The 24,506-nt window shown below is 36.6% G+C and overlaps 1 protein-coding gene across 2 annotated transcripts in view; it reads left to right on the top strand.

Annotated features, from left to right (window-relative positions):
- GBE1 (1,4-alpha-glucan branching enzyme 1) overlaps window positions 1-24,506 on the top strand; it is a 167,290-nt gene that overhangs the window by 24,455 nt on the left and 118,329 nt on the right. For both annotated transcript variants that reach the window (XM_055701156.1, XM_055701155.1), the window contains exons 2-3: window positions 14,821-14,990; window positions 24,087-24,202. In XM_055701156.1, coding sequence (XP_055557131.1) covers window positions 14,821-14,990; window positions 24,087-24,202 — 286 coding nt within the window. The remainder of the gene's footprint in view (window positions 1-14,820; window positions 14,991-24,086; window positions 24,203-24,506) is intronic.

Raw genomic sequence — 24,506 nt, 5'->3', positions numbered from 1 at the left:
GGTATATACCTAATGTAAACATCCAGATTTGTAGATAATCTGGTATGTATTTACATTTTTTTTTCAGTCAAGAGTATACTACACTCCTTTTTCTATTTTGTACTTTAAAAAGAGAGAGGTACTTTAAAATACAAATTTTCAAGCAGGTCAGCAAGTGTAAATTGTCTAAATTCTTCTATAAAGAGGAAAAAAACATGCTAAATAGTCATAGGAATGTCCTAGCGAGGGTGGCAATTCATGAAAAAGGGAAATCCTATCCAATATAGCTTGACCTTTTTGCTGTTTTAAATTTATCCATCTGAAGCGAATGCCTGGTAGTATTAATTTTGTATACAAAAGGTTCTGTGTAAATAAAGTTTATGTGAAAATCTGGTATGGGAGACTTCTCTTAACTTTAGTAGTTGTTTTAGAGGGTGCATATAGAGTCTTAAGCAGGCCAGATGAATCTGAATTGGTAAAACCAGGATTTTCTCTACCTAGTAGATAGCTTGTTCTTCTTGTATTTCTTACCTCCTGGTAGTAGCCAGATGCTAGTATTCCATGATCTCTGAAGCTTTCCCAATAGTATTTTATAAGAGGAAGACTGTGATTGCACTCGGGTGTGCAGCATATCGGGATGACTAAAGCTGCCAATACCAGGCTTTCTGTTTGTGGGATTTTGCTTCCACCTTCTACATAATCCCCTGAATTGTGGCGAGTGGCTTTCTGTGGTGTCCCAGGTTACCTCACCACTTCATATATTTAACATTCTGATGTACACCTCACTGTCTCACCAAGTCTTGTGTCATTTATGGTAGGTGACCTATGAGTCCTACATAGTAATGCAGTGTAAGATAATACTCCCCCCTCTCTTTTGTTTACAATGTTCTTTAGGCATATCAATTCAAACCTTGAATCATAAGCTTTCTAATGTGACAGATGAGTCTTATTATAGATAAGAGATTAACATGCTTGGAAGCTGCAAAGTAATGGTGACTTGCATGATTATTGGGTTTCCTCGCTAACAGCAAATACAGCTACAATCCCATCGGAAGGCAGGTGTCTTGGAAGCTTTGTCATACGTGTTTATGAGCTTAAATCGTATGAGGTGGGTATGTGGTTGAGGTGAATCCAACAACTGCCAAGTAGTGCTTTCTGCAGTTAAGTGCTTAATATGTTTTTGGCATGCAGCAATTAATACAGTTTTAGTCAGATTAAAGATCTGTAGATACAGTAGCTTAATGTTTCAGAAGAACGGCTGAGCTATGTAAATCTGAAATCTTCTGTTTTCTAAAGACACTTGAATATTCAAAATAATTACTGAGAGATTGAAGATCATGCTTCTCTTTTCTGGATTATGGTACAAATTGATTAATAACTCGTATTTCTTAACTTTATACTCACTCTTACTGAAGTCTGGAAAGAGAGCAGCTTTTAGACGGCACCTTGAAAATGTTTGGCCGTTAAGTGAAGTAAGCTGTTGTATACAGCTATTCACAGCAGCAGGCAACAGCAGTGCATGATTTTTGCTTGCTCGTCTTCTGTGGGAATAGACTTGATTGCCTGGGACTATTTGAGCAGACATTTGTTAAGGACACAAATTCTAATTATACTTCTAGTATGTTGATACTAAATTATAAACGCTTTGCATTGTGGACTGTATAAATGTTTAAGAGTGGTTGGCTTTCCTTGTTGGTCCTGTCTGCAGTGAAAGCAGTTAAGAATTAAATTTAGATAAGCTTGTGCTGTGAAGCCAATGCGGTGCTTCTGCTAAGGCATCTGAAGCTGGTATGATAATGTAGAAGGAAAAGTAGCTCAGTGGTGTTCCTGCTGCCACCCTCAAATCCCTCCAGATCCTGTTTTCCACTCCCCGGAGGTAAGATTTTCTTCCTTAAAACTGTCTTCTAAAAGGGCTGCTTTTCTTCTTTGGCATTACAGGGAACCCAGCTAGCAGACCAGGTGTGCTTGGTGAGTTGAATGTGTGGTCTGTGTGAATAGCTCCATACATCTACTGAGCCTAAATAGAAAACAAAACACTCCCTGATCAAACCAGTGAAGATTGGTCAAAACTGGCACAGTGGTCAGCAGCAAAAGCGAAAGTATACCTTTCTTTCCCATCCTGTGTTTAGTACTGGTTTTTCTATCTATTCTTTATATGTAGAAACTTCACACATGCTTTTCTTTCTTGAACCACTATGGGACCACTATGAAATTTTCTTTGTTCTCAGTTAAATAACAGAGATGTAATCCAAAATTGGTGACAAGTACTTGAAGACCAGGAAGAAACCTACATTGGGAGTATTATTTGTGTGCAAAATAGGGAAAACCAACCACCTTTTTTTAAATAGTGTATGAATACATGCACATCCTAAAATTGAGGCTAAACTAATAGGAATTAAGGAGTTATTTAATTGGGTGGAATACTGTAGGTTTTGAGTCACACTAGGGTGAGAGGAATACTGTTACAGGGAGCAAGGTCTGATGGGGTAGTAAAGCAGCCGGGTGTTGCTGTGGGTACTTCTCTAGCCAACTTTTTGGCAGCCTCTTAAGATGGCTATGCATTTAATTCTGTTCAGATTTGACAAGGAAGCAGCCTTGTAGCAAGGGGGATTTTTGTTAGTTTGATGGTTATCAGGGGATGACAAGATTTTATTTAACTTTCTAATGTAACTTTCAAATAGCGAACTGCTTGAATATATAAGCTATTGATCTGATCCATTAAATCAAGACTTTGTTTTTAATTTCTGGAACATATTTTAAGGGGAGGTAAAGTAGGAGTTGTGGAAATTAACATGAAGTTGTGCCTAGAGCAGCTGTGCGGTTTTCTGTTAGGAAATTCAAATAACAATTCAATAATAACTATGTAATGTGCCTGCTAAAGTGGGTTGGGTGGCAAAGGGTAGGGAGGAATATATGGTGTTTTATTTGAAATAATCAGAAGTGGCTTCTGAATTAAAAGCTTTTTCCCGTTTGGTAGACAACTAAACTTTTGATTCTTAACTTCTTGGGCGTTTATTTAGAAAGGTAAGTCTTTCTTGGCATTGTGTTGAGCTTCATTTACGCCAGTTAATGTTACTTGCAACATTACTAAGAACATGGAAGCCAAACTCATGCAGTAGACTTGAAATCCAAATTTGAAAAGAAAGAGATGACTGCTTATGTTTACTGCTGTGGCAGGCTACTAAAAACACCTCACCATCCACAGAATTCAAATCAGATTTATTTAAACAACTGAAACAAAATTTATTAGTTACTTAAGTCCACACTATCTTGTCACTAGGTCAGAGCTTTTACAACCCATAGGAAGTGTGCGGACTTGCATCTCACCACACAGATAATTGCTATAGAAATGATACTGACTGACACTTCCAGGTTAGAAGACCTGCAAGAGATAATAACATTTCCCCACCAAAAGGCATGTCACAATTCTTTTTAAGAAATTCTGTGGGTTTTTTTCCCCTGAAGGCTCTTCGTAGCTACTGCTTTTAGTTTGTGTTTCAATTCCAGCTTTGTACTGGTGCTGTGGGAACCATTGACTTTCCTCCAACTAGACCTTGATATCTATTAATACAAAGATAGTCTGTTAGAAATAGTTGGCCGTGGAATCAAATGGGAATTGATATGCTTTTATTTGGAGCTTCATTAAAAATAATTCTGATAAATAAAACATTTGAGTGAATTGTTTCCAGGTTAAGGTGTTTTGAAGTGTATGTTAATATGAGTAGAAACTGTTTTGGAAGGTTCCACTAATAACTGCATGCTTCTAAGAGGAAAAATAAACTGCTTTTCATACAGGGGGGAAATCTACCTTACAGTTTCCTGTTAAATAGTACTGCATAACAAGAAAAATTTGTGTACTTAAAGTAAAAATGGACTAGTAAACCAGATGAAATTTTGACTCTATTGTCGCTATTGCAAACAAATTAATAATGATACTGTTCCTGTGGCTTACCTGAGAATGTGATTAATGTTCAGTATTATATATTCTAGTGTGTTTTGGCAGTATGAAAACCTGAATGTTTAACGAGAACACAATTTCAAATTAAAGTAATAAATCAGAGTTACTGAAGTAAGGCCTGCAGTATGCCACGCTCCTCAACGGGCATTGAGAGTGGTATTTTGTCCCACATACTTTTGGCAGCAAAAGCCTCTTTATCAGCTACTGTCTTTCCAGTCACGCTTGTGTTCATGTCTTTGCTACATGCTCCGCTGATTACCTTGGAAAAGGGCAATGCTGTAACTGTTCAACTGACCTTTCAGTTTATTTTCTCTTGTGTAATATGAAACATGAGCTAACGCAGTCTTAGTCTACTGATTCCAAGAAAAAAAATATCTCTACGCTTCTGCAGCTTTCTGCTCAAATATGATGGAGTTTCTCTGTAGTTACGTTAATTCAAAAAGAACTCCATCAACTTGCTTTGGATATCATCACAACTGAGAAGGAAATTACTGTAGGTAGAAGAGAGTTTATAGTGTACAATTCATGCATAATTAAGACTACTTAGCAGAGGGATAGTGACACAATGACTATTCAATGAAGAAATCTCAGCTGTAAAGTGTTTATCTGATAAATGTTCAGTGTGTAGAACTAAATAAATGACATGATACTGGTATGTACTGGTATGCTATGCTACTTTGTTTCCTTATATACAGGGAAAAACATATAGAACTCCCATTATTTTGAAATTGGTGTTTTATTTGACTGTTCCCTCATGACATGGAAGCTGTCTTGAGTGCTTTGGCAGGTACAGAATATACATAGCTGTGCTCTTTGGGGCGGTTGTAACATAGCTTGGTATCATACAGTTTTTTGGGGCAGCCGTGTTTTTATTTGAGGGTGTCTTTTAGTTTAGGGTAAAAGTGACTATATACCTTTTATCTCAGTAGTGGGTAAAAGATAAAATGGCTTTCTTGTAGCAAGTGTTAATACTTAGGTATACACTTCTCTGTCTTCCCTCTCACTTGAATTGATGTCTCTAAATAGTTTACTAGGCTTCTGATGGAAAATAAATTGCCTCTTGGTCCTTTTAAACACTAGTAATTTGTTACACTTATACTGTGGGGTGCATCCATGTGTTTCTAATAAACTGAAGGGGGTGATAGATGAACAAACATGTGGAGTGGGTAAGAGCTGCTAAATATTGTGGGGAAGGGTTTTCTTAGGAGTGGGATTGGCTTAGGTCAGTGGAGCAATTATTGCTGAATGATTGCATTAAGTTTGCATTTGATACATCTTGTAATCACTCCTGCATTTGGGTCCAAATTGAGCACCGTGCATGTTTATTACAAAGCTGATGGCAAAAACACTACAGCTGTCAAATGCTGGTGAAGCCACTAAATTATGCTAGTGTTTAAAGCAGGGAAGAGGCTTGCTTCTAGTCCCCTGCATTGTGCAGAAAGCACAGTGCCAGAACTGAAGTCAGCAAATAATCTTCTTAAAATACTACTGAAAGGTATTTATCTTTATTAGACTTCATAGCTTACAGGTCTTTACCTCTCTGTTAGAAACAGCAACTGCTGGTAAGATGTCAAGAAAAACTCTGTAGTTTCCCTTTGTTTTCTGGCAGTTTTTATGTTTTGTTGCGTTCCTACGTACCAGACTGCCTGTTGTTGTTGGGGCTTGACTTGCATATCACTGTACTTTAAATTGCATTAGAAAAAGTTGGTGCTGAATTGGTCACTTGACCTGTATGAATAACTTCAAGAAAAGCAAGTGATTATTTATTAATTATCCACAAGCAAATATTTAATTTTTAAGATACTGCATTTAGTTGGAGACACAAAGCTGTGTTACCTCTCCATACTGAAATCATGGAACATCCAAGGAGAGTTTGGATTTATTTACTATCTGCGGAGTAGAGAAATTGGAAAAGTTGCTTTTGATGTTTTTGCTTCTCTTGCTGGATTTTGAGTTCTCTGCCTCATGGAGTCTTTAGTAACTAATAACAGATTGTTTCTTTGGTAGGTATTGTAACAGAAATGGTTTAACTGTGTAAGTTCCTTATTGGAATAACTGGATCCCCAAATTATTTGGGTAAGAGTTAATTTTATTATACCTGAGAGGAACTAAATATTATTGGACAACCTGAAGAATCCTTAGTTTTCAGCTGAAAATGTATGTTAAATTGCCTCTGACTTTGGAGAAAAGCAAAATACTTGTGTAGTGAATATTTTTAATAGAGCAACTAGAACCTCTGGGAAATTCAGTTTTAGCCTCACACAGACTTCTTAAGATCATGATTTCAGAAACATGTAAGATCTTTACTTTTAACCTGCAGAAAAGCAAAATTATATTATCATCTCTTTCTGGATCTCTTAACATTAGCCATTGCTATCCCATAGAACATATCTCTCAGAATTCTTCTAACACTTCAAAAGTTGCATGTGTTCAGGGGTTGCTTAATCTATTTAAATGCATATTAAAAAGATTACCTGAATGAGACAGGACTTCTCTATACAGAAAGTGCAAGTCTGTAATCTAAAACTATAAAGTTGATTTGTGTTAAAATACAGTAAATCTGCTGTTCTGAAGTAGTCATACCTACCTGAGATTTACTGTGCCTTTACTATTTTCCTTAAGTGTGATTACTTTGTGTAATCCTCTGAATAATGTAGTGAAAAGTGAGGAAAGGGAGGTGGAGAAAAGAATGAAATAAAATTCAAGGCTTCTGTTTTGATACACTTTCACTAGTGACAAATGAAGTTGAAGAAGCAACTGCAAACAGGAATTTGCTTCTGCCATGTAATTCTAGTGCAGCACGGTCTGATGCATTTGATTTGTTGGGCTGCAGAAAGTTGCTTTAGGAAGAGCTTGATCCATCCTATTGCTGTCTTCCTTCAATCCTTTCCCTTCTAAGCAGCTGAATGATGACAGTTTGTGGAAATAATCAACACAGAGTAAAGGAGAAGATGAGAATCAGGGACTCCTAATCTGAGCAGGGACTTTGCATTGGCTTTGGTGTCAATGAAAGTGTTTGTAAGTGCATCTTCAAAGTAATAGCAGCAATATTAGAAAAGGTAATTTGTGAATGGCCTTATACTCTTTATTTTGAAATATTCAGAGTCGTTGCATCTACATTTTAAACCTCTATTTTCATCTTTTCATTTTCTTTTCTTTTTTTCTTTGAAGTGGTAGGGATCACAGCAGGAATAGAAATGGGTATTATTAGTGATGATTGTTTCAGGATTGTCCAGTTTCATATTCCCGTGTGCTCTTCCTTTGACTGCCTTGAAAGAAATTAATTCTACTCTGGCTTTCCAGGAAAACTCAATGAGAGTACAGCACAGTCTTTATCAGAGACCTTACAGCTGGCATCGTGAAGTGGCAATTACCACTTCTGTGATTTACTAATGGTGGTTAAAGATACCTGTTGCACACAGTGGACTGCAAGGTGGAGATCAAAAAGCTGGTGCCCCTCATCCAGTGAGCCTGGACCATGTGGCTCTGTATAGATGCATCGGATCAAAGTTGCAGGCAGGAATTCCTATTGTATAGGCAGGCTCTATGAAATGTTGCTTTTTGAATTTGACTGGTTACCCTGAGGGCTGTGGCAGGCCACAGGGGATTCTGATTTGATAACAGTTTTCTGAGCAAACTTTACTGCTGCAGATGAACTTTTTTGACTGGATGCATAGTGCTAAAAGCTGCTTAAGTAGAGAAGTTTGACCTAAGTGTTAACATCACATCTTCAGATTCAAACGGTTCCTCTTCTGTAGCTATCAAGGTTTTTTCAGGGAAGCAGTTGCTGTTTACACATTTGGTGTAGGGCCTTAGATGATACCCATCATTGCTAGCTGATGACAGCATTCCAAGATTTTGGACATCATTCTCCAAAGAATGGGCTGCCTGTGATATCAGAAGGAGAACTGCAGCCTCTCAGCCTTTCCTGGTATATAATTCAGAACTAGCTTTTAATCCTTTCTTATGTTCCTACAGTAGACTATCAGAACTAAAATGGGCAATTTTGGTTAGTTATTTGCCAGATTTCAAAGTGTGGCTTTATTTGAGAAATACATTATTTGACTAATACATTATTGTAGGAAAATAAACCTTTAAAAATTGTTGCAGTTTATTCCTTCTCCTATGGAGGTATTATGCTGGTGAAAGTGTGGCGCATCTATACTGTGATTTGGATTTTTTGTTAGTTTTTTGACCCTTTTGATTGTCCACAGGGATCACGAGATAAGAGTGGATCTATACCAAAACAGGGAATGGTCCACATAAAGTGGGTTTACCACCTCAGTGGGTGAATATGAGTTTCACACTGCCTGACTTCTTTTCCACACCACTGGCCCCAGTCTTCCTGCACTATTGTAGTGAGCTTCATTCACCAACTCGGAACCCAGCATGCTATCTCAGTATTGTTCCAGAGCTGTGATGGGTTGCATTCTTGTTTACAAGACTTATGAATCCTTTAAAATAATAAAAAAAACCAACAAACAACCACACCCTAACATAAATCCCCAGAGAATCAACAGAGCCCTATTCTTGACGCTGTGGTACTGTGACTGGAAAGCTGCAGGAGAATTTCAGGTCAGTGTAACTTTGGAGCAGAGGGTGATGGTATGTTAGCTGCTAAACAGAGCTGCTGTGTAGGGATTTTGGGAAGAACCTATGATTTCAGCAGAGCACTATAGCAGTTTTCCAGTCATAGTAATAAGTGTGGGAAGACCCAAGGCAGTTTTGAAAATGGAGTTCAGAAATCTTAGTAACTTTATGAATAGTGTTGTTCGTGATACATCAGTGATGATACAGGACAGGATTTGATGGCCTCTTTGCTTTCCTATTCCCTGCTTTACTGTAATGCTGATACAGCTTCTTCTGCGGCAGGGAAGAGTGGAAGGTTGAAAATAAGAGGCAGCATTCCCCTAAGAGGCTTCAGGATTGAGCTGATAAATAGGATAAGTGGTATCATGAAATCTGAAACATTTCTTAACGTTTTTTGTTTAACTGAGGAGGAAAAGGGGAAAACAAACCATTTTTCCCTTTCTGCTTTTGATATTTTAGTCCTTCCAACACCTGCCTTGGAAGAAATGTGAAGAAATATAACAAATTTAAGTAGCGGAGAGTTTTCTTTTCTTTTGGACTGTAGCTTTGTTTTTAACACTGGTATTACTGTAAATGTTGTATTTATTGGAAAATGGGAGGATTTGGCTACGCAGAGCACCTTACTGGGCATTTTCTTTCATATCCTTTTCCTTCTGGTATCTGCAGAATTGGGCTTTCCATATGGACACCAGATACCATTACCAAAGTCTCTCCTATTTTTTCATGTTTTGTATAAATTAGCATTAATTAATGGACCAATATTGTAGAAATAAATCATGACATAAAAGCTGGTGTGGAAAAAATGAATCTAAAACATGAATAGCTACTAAGATCAGCACCAAAAGCAGAAGAGGGACCACAGTGATTCATTTCAGTGTTGATACCACAGGTTTTAAAATAAGCTGATTGACTGTTCTATAAACTCCAGTAACTACAACTTTAGAAAAACATGAGAATGGGCATAAAAATGCCTTGAAGCTTTGCAGCTGTCTTGGAGTTCAGCACCAGACTGATTAGATGAGGGTATCATGTATGCTGCTAAGGAATTTTTTGTTTATACTAGTTTCAGTTTAGATTAATAAACAGAACTTTTGGATTTAACCAGATTAGCTTTAGTTTCTAAAGTTTAAGATATTGGAATACCTTTCCGTCATTTTACAAGGTGGTCAGGAAGGAGTTAGTACGTGTGGTTGCTTGGATGAATAAAGACCTGAAAGCTTTATGTGGAGCCTTAATTCAGTATTCTGATTTACCATGAGACTTCCATGGTCTGCCAAAAGTGTTATTTCACTAAGGCAGTTGACTTTGGGAAGGAAGGGGCAGGCTTAGCTTTTTTATTCTTATGCTTCATACTGAAGCTACTAATTTTAACATATGCCTGAGAGTTTTAATGGGATCAGTAGCTGAATGAAGTCAGGGGTGATAGGAACTACAGCATCAGGAGAGTTTTGTATATCATGGTTATCAAAAGCAACAGTGTTCTATTTATTTGCTAAGAACTGTATAGCTTTTCATTGAACTGAAAGTTTTCATGCCATCTTTTCCTCTGATCTTCTTCTCTGATAACTGTATAACTTGACTTGTATAACTTATAGATTTCCAGGTATCCATAAGACAAAATGTTTGAGGGTGTTTTTCACCTGAAATCTAAGACCTTGGAGTAGCTAGTGAGTTGGTATTGTCTTTACTCCTTCACTGTGAAGGTTATTTTATTGGCAAGATGCTTGCTTTCTGGGTAGCCATTATACTAATTCATGTTTGATGTTTTAATCCTGCTTTGATGAAAAGTCAGCCAATTCCTACACTTCTATTGTAAGGCTTTAAACAAAGCTGCATATAAAGCGTGGGATTTAAAGCAATGCTGTGTTACAAATTATGAATGTAACAATAGGAAAAGACTGTTGTGACCCTGTTTCAAATGATGTTTACGATTACCAGTATTTCACAGTGAAACAGTGGTAGAGAAGTGGAAAAAATGCTGGTGTAAAAGTAGCATTCTGTTACCAAATGCCTTGTTTCAAGCTGGGTTTATGTGTGCTTGGGAAAATGTGAAGACTGTGAAGTCTTTCTTTCCAGTAACTGAAGAAAACACCTAGCTTTGGTATTTTAGTTTTAAAACCCATTGTTGTTTTGTAAGAACTTCAGGAGCAAGGAATACACTGAAAGCAGCCCTCTTCTGCTGTCTTCTGCACTTGTTAGATGTGTTGTGTTGTACTTGGCTGTAGTAAGGGACTTATTGTACAACTTTTTCCATTTACTTCAGACTCCTCTATACCTGAAGTTCTGTGGATCCTGTTGTTGCTCCATTTGTTTTTTTTGTCCCAGAGTTAAAGGTTGTACTTTTCAAGGCATATTTAGTACACTTTTTACCTTGTAATCCTCTTCAGTGTCAATTTCAATGCAGGGAAACAGAAAAATCTTAAAAGACTTTGCAGTCATTAAACTGTGAATTGAGAAGTATGAAGGCAGAGGTCAGCCTTTTGTCCTGACTTGTAGCTCTGGATGCTGCTGTTGACTCTGTTCGTATGTCCAGAATCTTACAGGATTGTTTCACCTTTGAAATGCGTCCCATGTGTCCAGAGTCTGTCTGACTACATATATATGTGTCATATGAGTATATAGGCATAACTGAACATGACATAACTTTCAGTGTTAAGAGGGGATCACAAAATACAGTTTTACCAATCTAATGTCTAGCTCTCCTCTTTTAGCACTTGTATGTTATTAGTGAACAATATAGATCTTTGGACCCAGTTGAACAAAAAAATGTTTTCCTGTCATCTTCTGTGTGTAATCTTGGGATTTCAGTTTGGAAGATAAAAAAGTTTAACAAGCCTCGGTAATGTAGAAATCAAAGCTGAAATTTCTGTGAAAGCAAAACCTTGTGTTTCCTAAATCCAGATCATGAAGCACACACTTAACTCCATCCTTTAAAGCAGCAACAGGATGCAGAACTATGCTTCTGCTGTTTTACAGGACCTTCTGTGATGGGTAACCCAGATGTCTCATGTCCTGAGATGGGTTTTTGGAATAGTTCACAGCACAAGGAATTGATACATTTCAAAAGCTGTTGGGTTTTTTTGTGAACTTAGAGCAAACTAAAGTTCTATATTTGCTAATTTCAGGAGGTGGTTAAAAATAATAAAACCTGAATGCTTTCAATATTATAATTTAAAAACAATTCTGAAGAGCATTAGCTGTTTCAAAAATCATGATTTCTGCAGTGATGGTGTACCAGTAACACCTGAATTTACTTGCTCTGACACAAGCAATATGCTTTGAATATTGAAGGAGCATTGTTACTGAGTGTACATGATGCTGTATTACTTGTACAAAATCTGTCCTATATAAAAAGCTATTATTGCAGTAATATTTTAAATCCTTGGTCAACAACTTTTCTAATCTGCTCCCTTCCTTGACCCCTGAACCCGTCCCCCAAAATACATGATTTTTATTGAGCACATGATATTGTTTACCACTATTGCAAAGTGAGCCAAAAGAGCAGTCTTTTACAGTAATACTCATGATCATTTCACTTATTAAGTGTCATGGTCTCTTTGGGCCACGATCTCTTTGATCGCTTAAACTTTGGATTTACTTAAAGACAAAAGCTGAAATGGTGGATGTGCTCTTACTGCTTCTGTAACAAGAATCCAGAGCTTACAATGTGTGTATTACTGTCAGTGATTTTCCCCCAAAGACATAAATCACATAATTGCTTTGTGAAAGTCCGTTTTCATCCCAGCCAACCCATAAACTCACTCTCAAATTCAAAATTTGTTTGCTGCTTATTTCCTCAGAATGAGATGAATGGGCTTGATTCTTCTTTGCTAGGGAGGACTCACCGAGGAGCAGCAGTAAGCCATCAGTGTGTGTGCACCTCTAGGTTATATGAAGTGTTATCATAGCGGTTTTCTTTTCTGCACAGATATTTCAGTCCTTCTGACCTGCTGTTCTTCTGTGTTAATAAATGTATCATTTCCTTCCTCTCCAGCTTTCTAAGTTATGTACTACTGACTTAGAGTTCAAGGTGAAGCTTGCCACTTACTCTGCTTCTTTCTGAATGTGGGAAATACCACATCCAGCCAAAGGTGTTCTTAAAGCTGTGAAAATGTATTTGTACCAAGTATGGGGAGAAAAGGATTAATTTTGAGTAGATAACCTATTCCAAAACACCTTTTCTATTTTAAGTCTGTCAAACTTATTGCTGCACTAAGATCTTTTTTGGAGTTACAACAGCTGTCTATAGCATATAGAGAAAGGTTCCTGCTTCAGCTGCAGTGGAAATAGTTAAAAATAATATATTTGACAGACAGCAATTTTGAAACAGCTTATGTATGGCTGAGAAATAGGAATTTGCAGATAACACTGTTGTCTCGTAGAATATAACAGATATGTTTTAAAGGAAGGCCTAAAACTTTAAAGCTATACAGATGAAAATACGTCCCACCCCCTACCCCGTGCCGGGAGACCCCTTCAATAATGGAGTAATTTTGCCTTTACCAAACATCCTGTGTTGAACTTCTGAGGCTGTTTGTGACTTGTTCTGTTTTTCTGTATTTAAACTTTATTTATATTATTTTTTTTCTGTGATTGCAGTTTATTAAAACTTGTGAGTCAGCTGGGTTTGTGCATGTATGTAATACAATTATACTTGGGAATCTGACAAAATATTCTACCTCAAGCGCTATAAATGAAATTGATCACCACCACAGTAGTAGTTAGTAATGCACTTACCAGGATTATACCCATGAGCAAATTTGAAAGGAATGGTGCAGGTGGATGGGCAAAAATGTGTAAGTGTTTTTGCTGTAGTGTATCCTGAGACATGTTCAAATCTTACTGTCTTTAAAGGTGAGCATTAGTCCTCATAATAAAAACTTGCTGGGAGATTAACCTTGAAAGTCGTCATAGTGCTCAAAATTAATATAGGTAATGTTATTTTACCTTAACCAATAAATAGACATCGCAAACAGGCTACCTTTCTTCTTCTTTTTCTTCTTTTTTTTTTTAAACCAAAAGGGTGTTAACCCATAGTGCTGTTCTGCCTCTTTATTTCCTTTTCCAAAATACAGTAATGAGGCAGACAAGTTGTTCTTGCTGGTATTATTATTTTATTATTTTTTATACATTTCAGGAGACTCCTTTCCATTTGTGGAGAACACAAACACATTTCTAATTACAGTGGCGATGTCTTATTTAAAACAAAAAAAACCCCTTTAAATGTTATGTTTGGGTTTTTTTCGGTTTTGTGTTTTTTTTGTTTTTTTTGTTTGGTTTTTTTTTTTTTAAGAGGTAGCCTATTTGCAGTGTCAGGACTTAATGCTCTGATTTGTTTCAAAGTTTCATTTTAGAATTGGCCTTTAATTACTCCAAAGTAGAGGATTAATGTCTATTTACTGGTTAAGTTAAAATAACATTACCTTTATTAATTAAATGCTCAACTGAAGCTTTAAGCTGCGGTTCTTCACATAATAGCTCACGTTTTAGGAGTCAGAGTTGACCCTCTTGTTTATATGGTATACGTGGTGTGTGTTTCTTGTTACGGGAACTTCTTGGAGAAAAACAGCAAAATATGTCAAAAATCTCCAAGCTGTTGCTAGCAAACTTCTTCATTAGAGGTTTAAGGCATTTTAAGTCCTACTGGTATAAGTAGGGTATGATCCAAACAATTACTTTTGCGAAGTGGTAATTTTGTTTTCCAAATCACTGAAGTGTCAGGGGTCTGCAGAGTGATGCTGACGGTTGCTGTAAAGAGGTTGCCCAAGGAGCTGCTTTCTTTAAGTGCCAGACTAGTTTATCCATACTTACATGCTATACTGCAAACTTTTCAGTGTCCTGAAATTGCCTATTAAAACTGACTGTGAGAGATGTAGCAGGCCTATACAATTCTCCCTAGGAGGCCTGTGTCCAATATTAATAAGATGGGGGGAAAAAGTGCTGGGCTGTTCAGAGTGTGAAGTTCTCCTGTTGTGTAGTAATACTATGATTTCTTGGTTGCCAATCAGGAGTTGTAGTCTTGGATTTACAGTGCAAACCATTCCCATAAAGTAGAGAAAATACAGACAAATACGAAGACTACAACTTTGCACTGTGTAACAACCATGGGAAAAATTGTATGGCTTGTATTTGGTATTTTTTTCTATTTCTGTAGGGAACAGCGCATCTGATATTGTAGTCTTAGGACATAGTGTGACAGTGTGTCTCATGTAATTTTTTTTTTTTTAGTGTTCTTACACTTGTTTATGTAAGAAAGGCACTTTCTAAAAGGTCTTATCTGTTTTCATTGAAAGGTATTCTCTGTTTTATAACCGCTTGAAGAACATTGAAGAAAGTGAAGGCGGCCTTGACAAATTTTCAAAAAGTTACAAAACCTTTGGAGTTAATCAGTTTGTGGATGGCGGAATATATTGCAAAGAGTGGGCACCAGGAGCAGAAGCAGTGTTTCTCGCAGGTGACTTCAGTAAGTATTTTAGGAATATTTCTTCTTTTCTGCACTATGTTTTAGATCATTACCTTCTTTGCTTAAAGACAATTTTTAATCAATGAGGAAATTCTGATAGTGAAAACGTGTATCGTGGCTGAAACTAATACTGGTTTTACTCTACATTGTAGTAGCCTTAGAATGTACATGTTTCAGTTGTATGGTCAGTATTGTGTGTATTTTTTTTTTCTTCTAATACCCGTTAGATGATGACTTGTGTAAAGGATCTAGCCCAATTACACTTCATCTGTAGACTGTGTCTAAATTACCTGAGGTTCTTCCTAAAGCTCTACAGTTAAGCTTCTATAAAACTGTATGCAGAGAAATCAAAGTGTAATAATTGGCTTTATGTTATTTTACTAATCTAAAAACAGTGTTGTCCAAGGCCCAAGGCCCTTCAGAATTCCCACTCATCATGAGAGTGTAGACAAAAGTCATGCTGGAAAAGGGTAATCTAAAATCAAACATATTTATGAAAGAGTAGTTGATGTGCTGGTTTGAGGGGAGGAGAAGGAGGGATATTAGCAGAAGAGGAAGGTGACAGGATTACATGGAGAAATTGTGTTGCTTACTCAAGAACCAGGAAGATGATTCACTTACTTTGAACCTGAGACAAAAATATAAATTTGCTCCTCATTTGGAAGGTTAGCTACATTCAAATCGTTCTGAAAATTCTTAAATGGAGGTGACATGCATTTTTATTTTTGCTTTTAAATCCTGCAATACTAATGCTGTGCTCTTTTTTTTTTCTTTTTTTTTTTTTTTTTTCCCTTGTGGGTTGCGGGGGTGGAGTTGTTTTAACCTTTCAGCTCTCTATCCCTTCTTCAGGGTGTTAGGTATTAGTCCATCAAGGTATAGGAGTTTCGTTGCTGGTTCTTACTGAACTGGAACTTCTATTTGTGAAATGCTTTTGTTTATTGAACTGCATTTCAGACACACACAGTGTTACTTACCCAACTTTTGGTTTGTGGAAATACTGATCTGGTCAACTCAGTGTGTGTATTTGCGTTACAAAAGAGTACATGAATTGCCAATTTGAGGCAGTTAACTACTGCTTAAACAAAAAGTTAAATATTGAGTTTTCCTTCTTCCTTACCTCTGTTTGAAGAAACTATTAAAAGGACAAACTCTGTATTTGAGGAAGTTAGGAACCTGAAATCACATGTGCTTATATAATTTAACAATGATAAGACTTATTACATATGCCATTAGTTGTAGTATCTGGTGGTGCTTTCTAAGGTACTGTGGTTATCTTCTGCAAAAATGTGGGCAGTAATAAAGAAAGAAGTGGACTATCCTAGCAGTGTTTTTCAGATGCATTGTTAAGGTTTTTTCAATGCTTCATAGCAATCTGGTTTAGTACTGTTTTTCCATAGTCCCAAGATCGATACAAATAGAATAAGCAAATTGTTTAAATATTCATGTCATGCTTCAGTTTCCCAACAAAGTAATAAAATGCGTCTATTTTAATTTTCAGAACTTTGCATTTTTTCTTTTAATTTTAAGAACTCAATAGGAGGGTCTGTCTACAAACAATGATTATTTTTAAAAAAATCTTTTGATTTTGATGCAGAATGCAAACAGAAAACTGTTTTCAGCCATGATCCTGTTTGATATGGTTAACGTAGTGAATGATAGTTTCCTTGAAAACACTCCTTGTCTTTTTATTGGAATAGACATTGATAAAATAGTAGTAGTACTTGAGTTTTAATATGGGAATCAGATATGCCCTCTGATTCAAAACTGAATAACGAATCATGAGTATAGTTCACCTGCTGCTAGATAGCAGTGATTTCAGCTATCAGTACTGACTGCAAGACAGCTAGATGAGGCTATTTTTGACAGCTCAACTTTGCATGTATAGACACACAGAATATTCTCCTCTTTACCCCTCTTCTATTTGCTGCAATCCTACCCATTGTTCAAGGTTTTTGTGATGAGATGGGTATGATAGTCTTTAAGTTAAATTTGTCAACATGGTTGGAGACTAGAATTCATTTGTTTTAATTATGTATTTTAATAGATGGCCATTTTAAAAACAAGCTTTCAATGAAATTAGTATCTAAAATCAGTTTTTAAAGAGAATATAACTTGTAAATTGGCATGGTAGGTTAGGAGGAGAAGTACGTGTATACCTGAATACAGTTGCTAAAAACTGGAACGGTTTTCTAAACTCTACTTCATTTAAAATATTTCATGTAATACATCATATGAAGCAGAAATTTAGGACTAATACAGAGTGGTTGTATATAGATGCTAATGAAATGTGGCAATAAGGAGTGAAGAAACTAAAAAGAAATTCACTTTTAACATGGAAGAACTGTTCGTTCTATGTATCATATTCATCAGTCATGGTAAAGTATTCATTCCCAAAAGGGAAGATAATGTACTCTGAAAGCCTAGAGGAATGGATGATTGTCATTCAGTGTAATAATATTCTGATGCGAATTTGGGTTGCAGAACCCTAAGATTTAGATTCAGGTTGCTACGGATATGTTTAATTAAAACTGAATCCCTTTAACCTTTCTTTAAGTTTTCAAGCAGGTTAAAGTCTCAAATGAAATTTATGATTATATTGTATTTAAATTGAATATCAGGATTGCTTTTGATAAGATTTTTTTTATAAAAAAGCTTTATAAAGAGAACTGTAATTGAACCATGCGGGGGGAAGCTGGATATCTTATACAAAGCAACAAACATGGAACTTAAATGACAATAGCTCTTTAGGTTTTAAACTGAAATATGATGGTATATAATATAAAACCCTGTCAGTTCATGCTTTCTTTTTTTAGTTCTCTTGTAAGGATATGGATAGCAGTGTTTTCTCTGTGAATCTCTCAGATGTTTGTTGGAAAGATGCAAAAAAAAGAAACAAAATGCCCTTGCTATTTAATCTGCTAAGTTTTTGAGGATCGAAACCTTGTAAAAATTATAGCAAGGTCAGGTTGTGTTACAGAAAACATAAAATTCTTTCAGAATTTATAATTAAACTGAGCTTAAGATAAACATGAATAATTTGTTTCTGTAATGATATACATGTGAAGCCTCAGTCCTGCAAAGGTCAAGTTTTTTGTGAATGGATTTTATGCCTTATAGCAGACAATAAAAGCTTTAATAATAAGGTATTTTGCCCCAAATTATGGTATTTTTGTACCTCATTCTGAGACACTTGTAATGAGTGAGACAGCTCCTATTTCTAGAATAATTCTTAGTATTGCTGTCTCTTCTGGAAAACAGGTAAAATTTAGTAGTAGCACTCAAATTGGTAATTGAATTGGAGAATGGAAAACATAAATTCAAGAAAATACCAATACTTTCAGTGTTCTTTGTCTGTTCTTTAAAACTCCATAATTGGAGAGAAAACAGTATTATGACTGTTGGTATTCTGGTATGATGCTTATCTGAAATAGTACTAAATGAACATCCAAAACCATTAAGATTTGTCAAGTAGTACTTTTAGCATCTCAGTAAATCAAATGCGTGAGGCAATTAGCTGAATTTCTGATACTAGAGGTAGTATCAATGTTATAGCTACCTTAAAAACTTGCAGCGATAACACACTGAATATTTTATTTGCATGCTATATTGCTGAGGAACTTGGTGACTACTGGCCATTTATTGTTACTTTACAATTGACTATTTCAAAGTCAGCCAGTGACCATCAAGTTTTAAGGGTAACCCAAAGAATTTGTTTGGGAATTAAAACACACAAAATTGTATTTGGCCATGCAGAGACTCAGTAGGTTATCTGTAAACAATATTTGAATTTAAAAAAAATTAAAAGTTACTGGCTTTAAGAACCTTGAAAGGGTAAGAATGTATATGCTAATTTGGAAGTCATGCTTGTGATTTCTGTTCTTTAGTTCCCTTTTTACTTTTCTCTGTCTTCCTTTCCCTCCCTCCCAGCTATCATTAGGTCTGAAATGTTGATCCCTCTGGAATGTGTTTGATTCCATTTCTGTTTCCTTTTTCTTGCACTAGTGGGGAAGGCTTCTCCTGGTGGTAGAGGGAGGATGGGCTGGCCGGTTTTGGGAGAAGGTTTATTTATTACTTGAACTCTGACAGGCTTCCTTCAGAGTGAAGAAAGAGGAGCTTAAGCTACCAGCCCTCAAAATTTGGGTATCTGACAGCTGACTGGAAACTTTTCTTACTTTAGAATGATTTATTTTTTTCCCCACAGACTTGACTCAAACATTTACTGAAATGCAGACTAGGTATTACAATGATATTATACCCAACTTTACTTTCTTCAAAGCTTTTTATAGAAAAACACCTAGATTTCATGAGTAAAGTCAAATAGTTCTACACTTCTGTGGCTGCAGACAACTGAAAGCACTAAGTAGACTGAAGTATAACCTGTTATTATTATCCAGGGAGACATCCTATGTGAGAAGTAATGACATTTGTTTTTTATGTCAGCGTTTGAGCTGTTTAATCACTTTTTAAGCAGATAATGTTAATGACCCTGCTATTGAGCTGTTGGAAATCAGGCAGTGTAGAAGGAGGAAGATCTAATTGGCCACTATGTAGAACAGTATAGTGTCCTTAGAGAATCTCTCCATTTATGTTCTGATTTCATATTCCAAGCAAATGATATAAAGGTATCTTGTGGGATAGTGGGATTTTGATGCCACTTCCCTTGTCTGAACTGCTGTTTGTCTGATATCTTTTCCTCAAGGAAGCTGTGTGAATGCTTGCTGGTCTCTGTATTCTCTTTGAGCATCTTTCAGTTGATCAGAAGTATGTAGAATGTGCAAATACAATTGAGGTGAGTTTATTGCACTTGAGAGTTCAACCTCAGTTTATGAAGTTTTTTCACTTTTGAAAAAATAGTTACGTTGCACTGATGTATCAGCTCTTACATTGGAACAAGCAAATGATTTGGTCAATATGCAACAAGTACTTTTTTCCCCTATGAGAAGCAAGAGGAAGGTTAATTTCTGATATGAAACTCCAAGTGAAGCCATGAGCCTCAGAGCTGTATGGCTATATACTTGTCGACGTGAAAACAAAATCAGGAGATGGAAGAAGTCACTTAAATTTATGATTTAGTCAGAAGTATTGCATTTAATTTTTTTTAATGATAGAAGGTAGAATCCAAGCTATTAGAGCTTTGAATTCCGTTCTAGATTAATGCTCAGTTCATGATTCTTTAGCATGTGAAGTGTGCTGTTCTGAGCAAGAAGTTCCCTCATGCCTCGTGTTGCTGAGGTAGGATGTAATATTTAAATAATTGGCTGGTTTCGCAAGATCTACTCACAGAGATGAGAGAAACTAAAAGTACCAGACTAATCAAGGTGTCTTCCGTGTTTGCTTAAGAGATATCTGGGGCCTGAACTTTTGAATAGAAGGTCTTGTTGTGTATGTCTTACGGGTTCTCTGTGGTGTCATTTTTTCCTAAAACCTATTCAAGCTGATTATTTGAAATTCTGCTGGTAATCTTCTCAGGCTTTTTCTGTTTGTAGCTATTGACAGAGTCTTCAAAGTCCCTGTTCTCAAGCTATTTCTTTTGTCTTTATATTTTCAACTTCTGAATAGTCTTCTATTCAGTTTTTGGTTGGTTAGGCTTCTCCGCCCACCCTCCTGCCCCAAGGCATTTTTGGCTATGTTTTGCTGAAAAATATGAAAACTAAGCAGCAAAACTGAGAGAAGCCTGAGGTGCTGGTTCTTTGAAGGCAGCCTTCAGTTTTCAGGGTGTTTGAACTTTTCGTATCTCTTTCCTTAAAACAAAGCAGTACTTGCTGTTATAACCTTCCTAAATGAGTTCCTCTCCAGGGGTAACTAGTAAACAGTGGTTTTAAGTAGGATTGTGTGGGACAGATGGGTATTGCTTTGCAGTTGTTCTTAAATCATGAACCGTGGGCAGCCAGTACTGAAGGAGGGTGGCTGAGAAGAGGAAGGATTAACAGGAGCACCTGGTGTTGGTAGCAGGTGGAGAGAAAGGTGTAAGCAGCTTGGGCAGAATTGTTAAAGCTGCCTGTGGAGAGCAGAGATGCTTAAATGGGTGGAGAGATGCAACCATTTTCCCTTCTAAAGGAGGAAAGAGAGGTGGTTTTAACAGAGGTCATAAGAATTTTTTTGGGGGTAATGTAAGAATGCAGCAGGTTTGGTATATGTAATGAACTCAACTTCAGGCAATTTTCCCAAGTGAGTTTTCTAGAGACTGGGCCTAGAGGCCTTTGCTGTAACTTTTTATTTTGCTCAGTATTAGCAAGTCATCACTTGGCTTATTTGGTTCACTTCATGTGCTGCAATCAAGAGATATCGCTCAGTAGGAAAGAGGTTCATGAAAAGCAATGAAGATGATCAGATATCTCGAGGGCAGGAGGAGAAGAAAGAGTTGGTGGTAATTCCCATAAGAAGGTGTTGACTATCAGAAATCCTGACAGGAACAGGTTCCTTAAAGCAGTCTTCTTGCAACTGAAGATGTTTGTTACTTTTTCATCTTTCTTCTGTTTTCCGATTTTTGCCTGAATTGTTTATTTCAGACAGTTTAGATGTTTGCAATTTAAAAGAAAATATCAGTTTTAACTCTGCCCCACCCCGCGCCCCCCACCCCCCCCAGCCCCAAAATTCTGGTGATGTATATTCTACATCTTTTTATGATTCCCTGAAATAAATATATGTATTACGGTGTATATAACCACTGTATATATTGTTTGCAGTTTTGGCTTTTTTTTTTAAGGAGTATTGCTTTGTTGGGAAGGTGTTGTTTGGTCAATATTGGTCTTAGTAGCCTTAGTAGATGGTACTGTTTGTTTCTTTATTTCTTGTACTTTAGAGTAAAACCAAGGGGGAAGACCCATCTAAATCTTACTAACATACAAGCCATTCTGCTGTTAAGCAATAGTTTAGTAAATACTTTCCTTCTGCTAATTTGTGTATTTTGTCTGCACTATCCAAATAGCTTTTATCACAAATAAGGTATCATCTAAGTAGAGTACCAAGTTAATTGTATTTCTGTGTTCGAGCATGGTAAATGTTCTGTTAGAATAATCTCTTCACTGGTTTTGACACTGTTCATTTTACAGTAGCGAACAGGTACTAGAATATTTGCTGTACATGGTTATTTTTGTCACATTGTCTAGCCCATTTGATTTGTGCCTTTCAGCTTTGTTCCTTGAAGACTGACAGGTCTCAGGTTTAAACAGTTGTCTAAGAGCAACTAGCAACTTACTTTGGAAGCAGCCTAGTTTTTCTCTGAAACTCAAGACATCCAAATACTGATTTGTTTCACAGCAAATAATATTTTTGATTACTGATGTTTAGGAAAATATGTATGTTGATGAATGCAACTTTTTCACTTTTCTGCCTCCCCTGTTGTGATTTCGATGGTGCCAAAGGCGATGATCCTGCTCCAGTGGCACGTCCAGTTTTTTTATTGAATTGCTGTTAACCATGACTACCATACTTAGCAGCAATATTGATTTACACTAGCTTAAACTAGTCAGGGAACTACAGTTTAGGGTGTGAACAGCTTGTTAGCTGTTACAGAGTACCTGCTTAAGATCATGCACTGTACCTCCTGTAAATAGGAGATCATGGAAGGCTGCTTATTCTTCTTTCATTGAGGTGTGTTTGGGTTTTTGGTATTTACATGACAGGAGATGGCATGCAAATAGATTAGCATGAAGGGAGATTAGCATGTCTTGCTTTAATGTAGAAGAATGAAGCTGGGTTAATTAGCATTGATAATATACAGCCGTGGGTTGGCCTCAGGGGTGACAGGTTGTAGATAAGGTGCAGCTGTGGCTGGTTCTGTTAAGGGGTTGAGAGCCAGTGAAGAGAGAGGGAAGAGGGAACACATGTCCTGGGTGAGGAGAGAGGAGGAGAAGGCATCAGAGGGACTAGCATGAAGAGTATGCTGGTATGAGGTAGTAAAAGACCTTGTTGCAGCTGGCTAGTTTGGGGAGTGCTGTGACACTTCAGTGTCTTGCAATTCAATTTTCTTTGTTGATAGGTTTCTTGTGAGCTTAGGAGTCTCTGTTGCCTTGAACTATGTGAGACAGGTGGGTTTTGAGGCAAAACAAACAAACAAACAAAAAAAGTAATTCTCAAACTTGGCTTGCCACTTCCTTCTAGAAATAATTACATTGCCTAGGTCTGTCATTTCAGAAGCTTTTTATTCAGTCTCATTCATACCAGTTAACCTGGAACATGCATACAGACACACAAGACCTTCTTGGAAGGTGTCTGTTCAGTTGGGCATGTCATAATGACCAATCTTGCATGTTTCCAGTGCTCAGTAAATCCAAAGGGGACAAAGAACCTTGAATTACGGAATCTAAGCTAAGTTACTAAATCCAGTAAACTTTTTTAAATGAAAAAGGAGTCTTCTTCAAGACTTGCTTAATTAGAACTGCATCATTTCAGGCCAGATTTCCTGGCTGCAGTGTCACTGTCTGATATTGTGTGGTTTCTTAGCCATTACTATCAAATTTGTCTGCTGTTTCCCCTTTATTTTTCCTATATTATACACTTAATGAGTGTTATTAATAGGATATCAACTTGTCAAAATAGAGGGAGTGAGCAGCGTGTGTGTCCAAACCTGGTTTGAGTGTTCAGTTTCTGGAGGTGGTTTTGGTTACATTTTGTCTGCTTCCCCTCTCTATAATCAACAGCAGCTCTGATTAGTTTTTTTTCCATAGTATTGTAACAAATATTTCTACTGGCTTGTTTAGGATGTGAAGGTTTTTTTAATGTTTATTTTTTTTTAAAGTTTTAAATCTACATTAAACATTACTTTTAATCCATTAATTTTCATACCACTGTGATATTGTGGTATTAAAATCAATATTTTTTGGGGGGGAGTAGGAGGTTATTTTGACTTTCATCAGAGAGGTGAAGTAGAAATAATTTATTCATTGTCAAATTAGAATTGGAGTATAGTTCCCTAGTGAAAATATTAGCCATTTTATTGAGCCTCTTTTTGAATGTTTATGGTAGTACCAGATAAAAAAAGTCTGCTGTCACTGAGGTTAATTCTGAAAAAGGTGGAACAAGCTGTTATACCTTTGAATTGTAATTGGACACATTTGAAGATAAATACACTTAGTATTATTTCTTACATTGCAGATGGCTGGAATCCATTTTCTCATCCATATAAGAAGATGGAATATGGGAAGTGGGAGTTGTTCATCCCACCTGGACAAGATGGTTATCCTCCTGTGGCCCACGGATCAAAGCTAAAGGTGTTGATTCTAGAATTACTCTGTCCAATTCTTGTAACCCTTCTTACTCAATTGTCCTTTTTGTTTTCTTTTAAATAACTTTATCTTCATTAAATTGTTTTTAGAAGCAGAATCAGTTTATCCTTATACAATGTTACCTCAGTGAGTGAAACATCAACATCTCTCTTCATGACTCTTAGGAACAGGCATATGGGGCTGAAATATGGACATAGTGTATTGTATCACATTACAAGATGAAAACAGTTTTTAAATTTTGAGAATTTGAAAAATAAGAAGTAATATATAAACATCTTTCTGTATTTGA

The sequence above is a fragment of the Falco cherrug genome, chromosome 2 (genome assembly GCF_023634085.1).
Source record: "Falco cherrug isolate bFalChe1 chromosome 2, bFalChe1.pri, whole genome shotgun sequence".
In the NCBI taxonomy this organism is placed as follows: domain Eukaryota; kingdom Metazoa; phylum Chordata; class Aves; order Falconiformes; family Falconidae; genus Falco; species Falco cherrug.
This window is presented reverse-complemented; position numbering and strand designations above follow the sequence as displayed.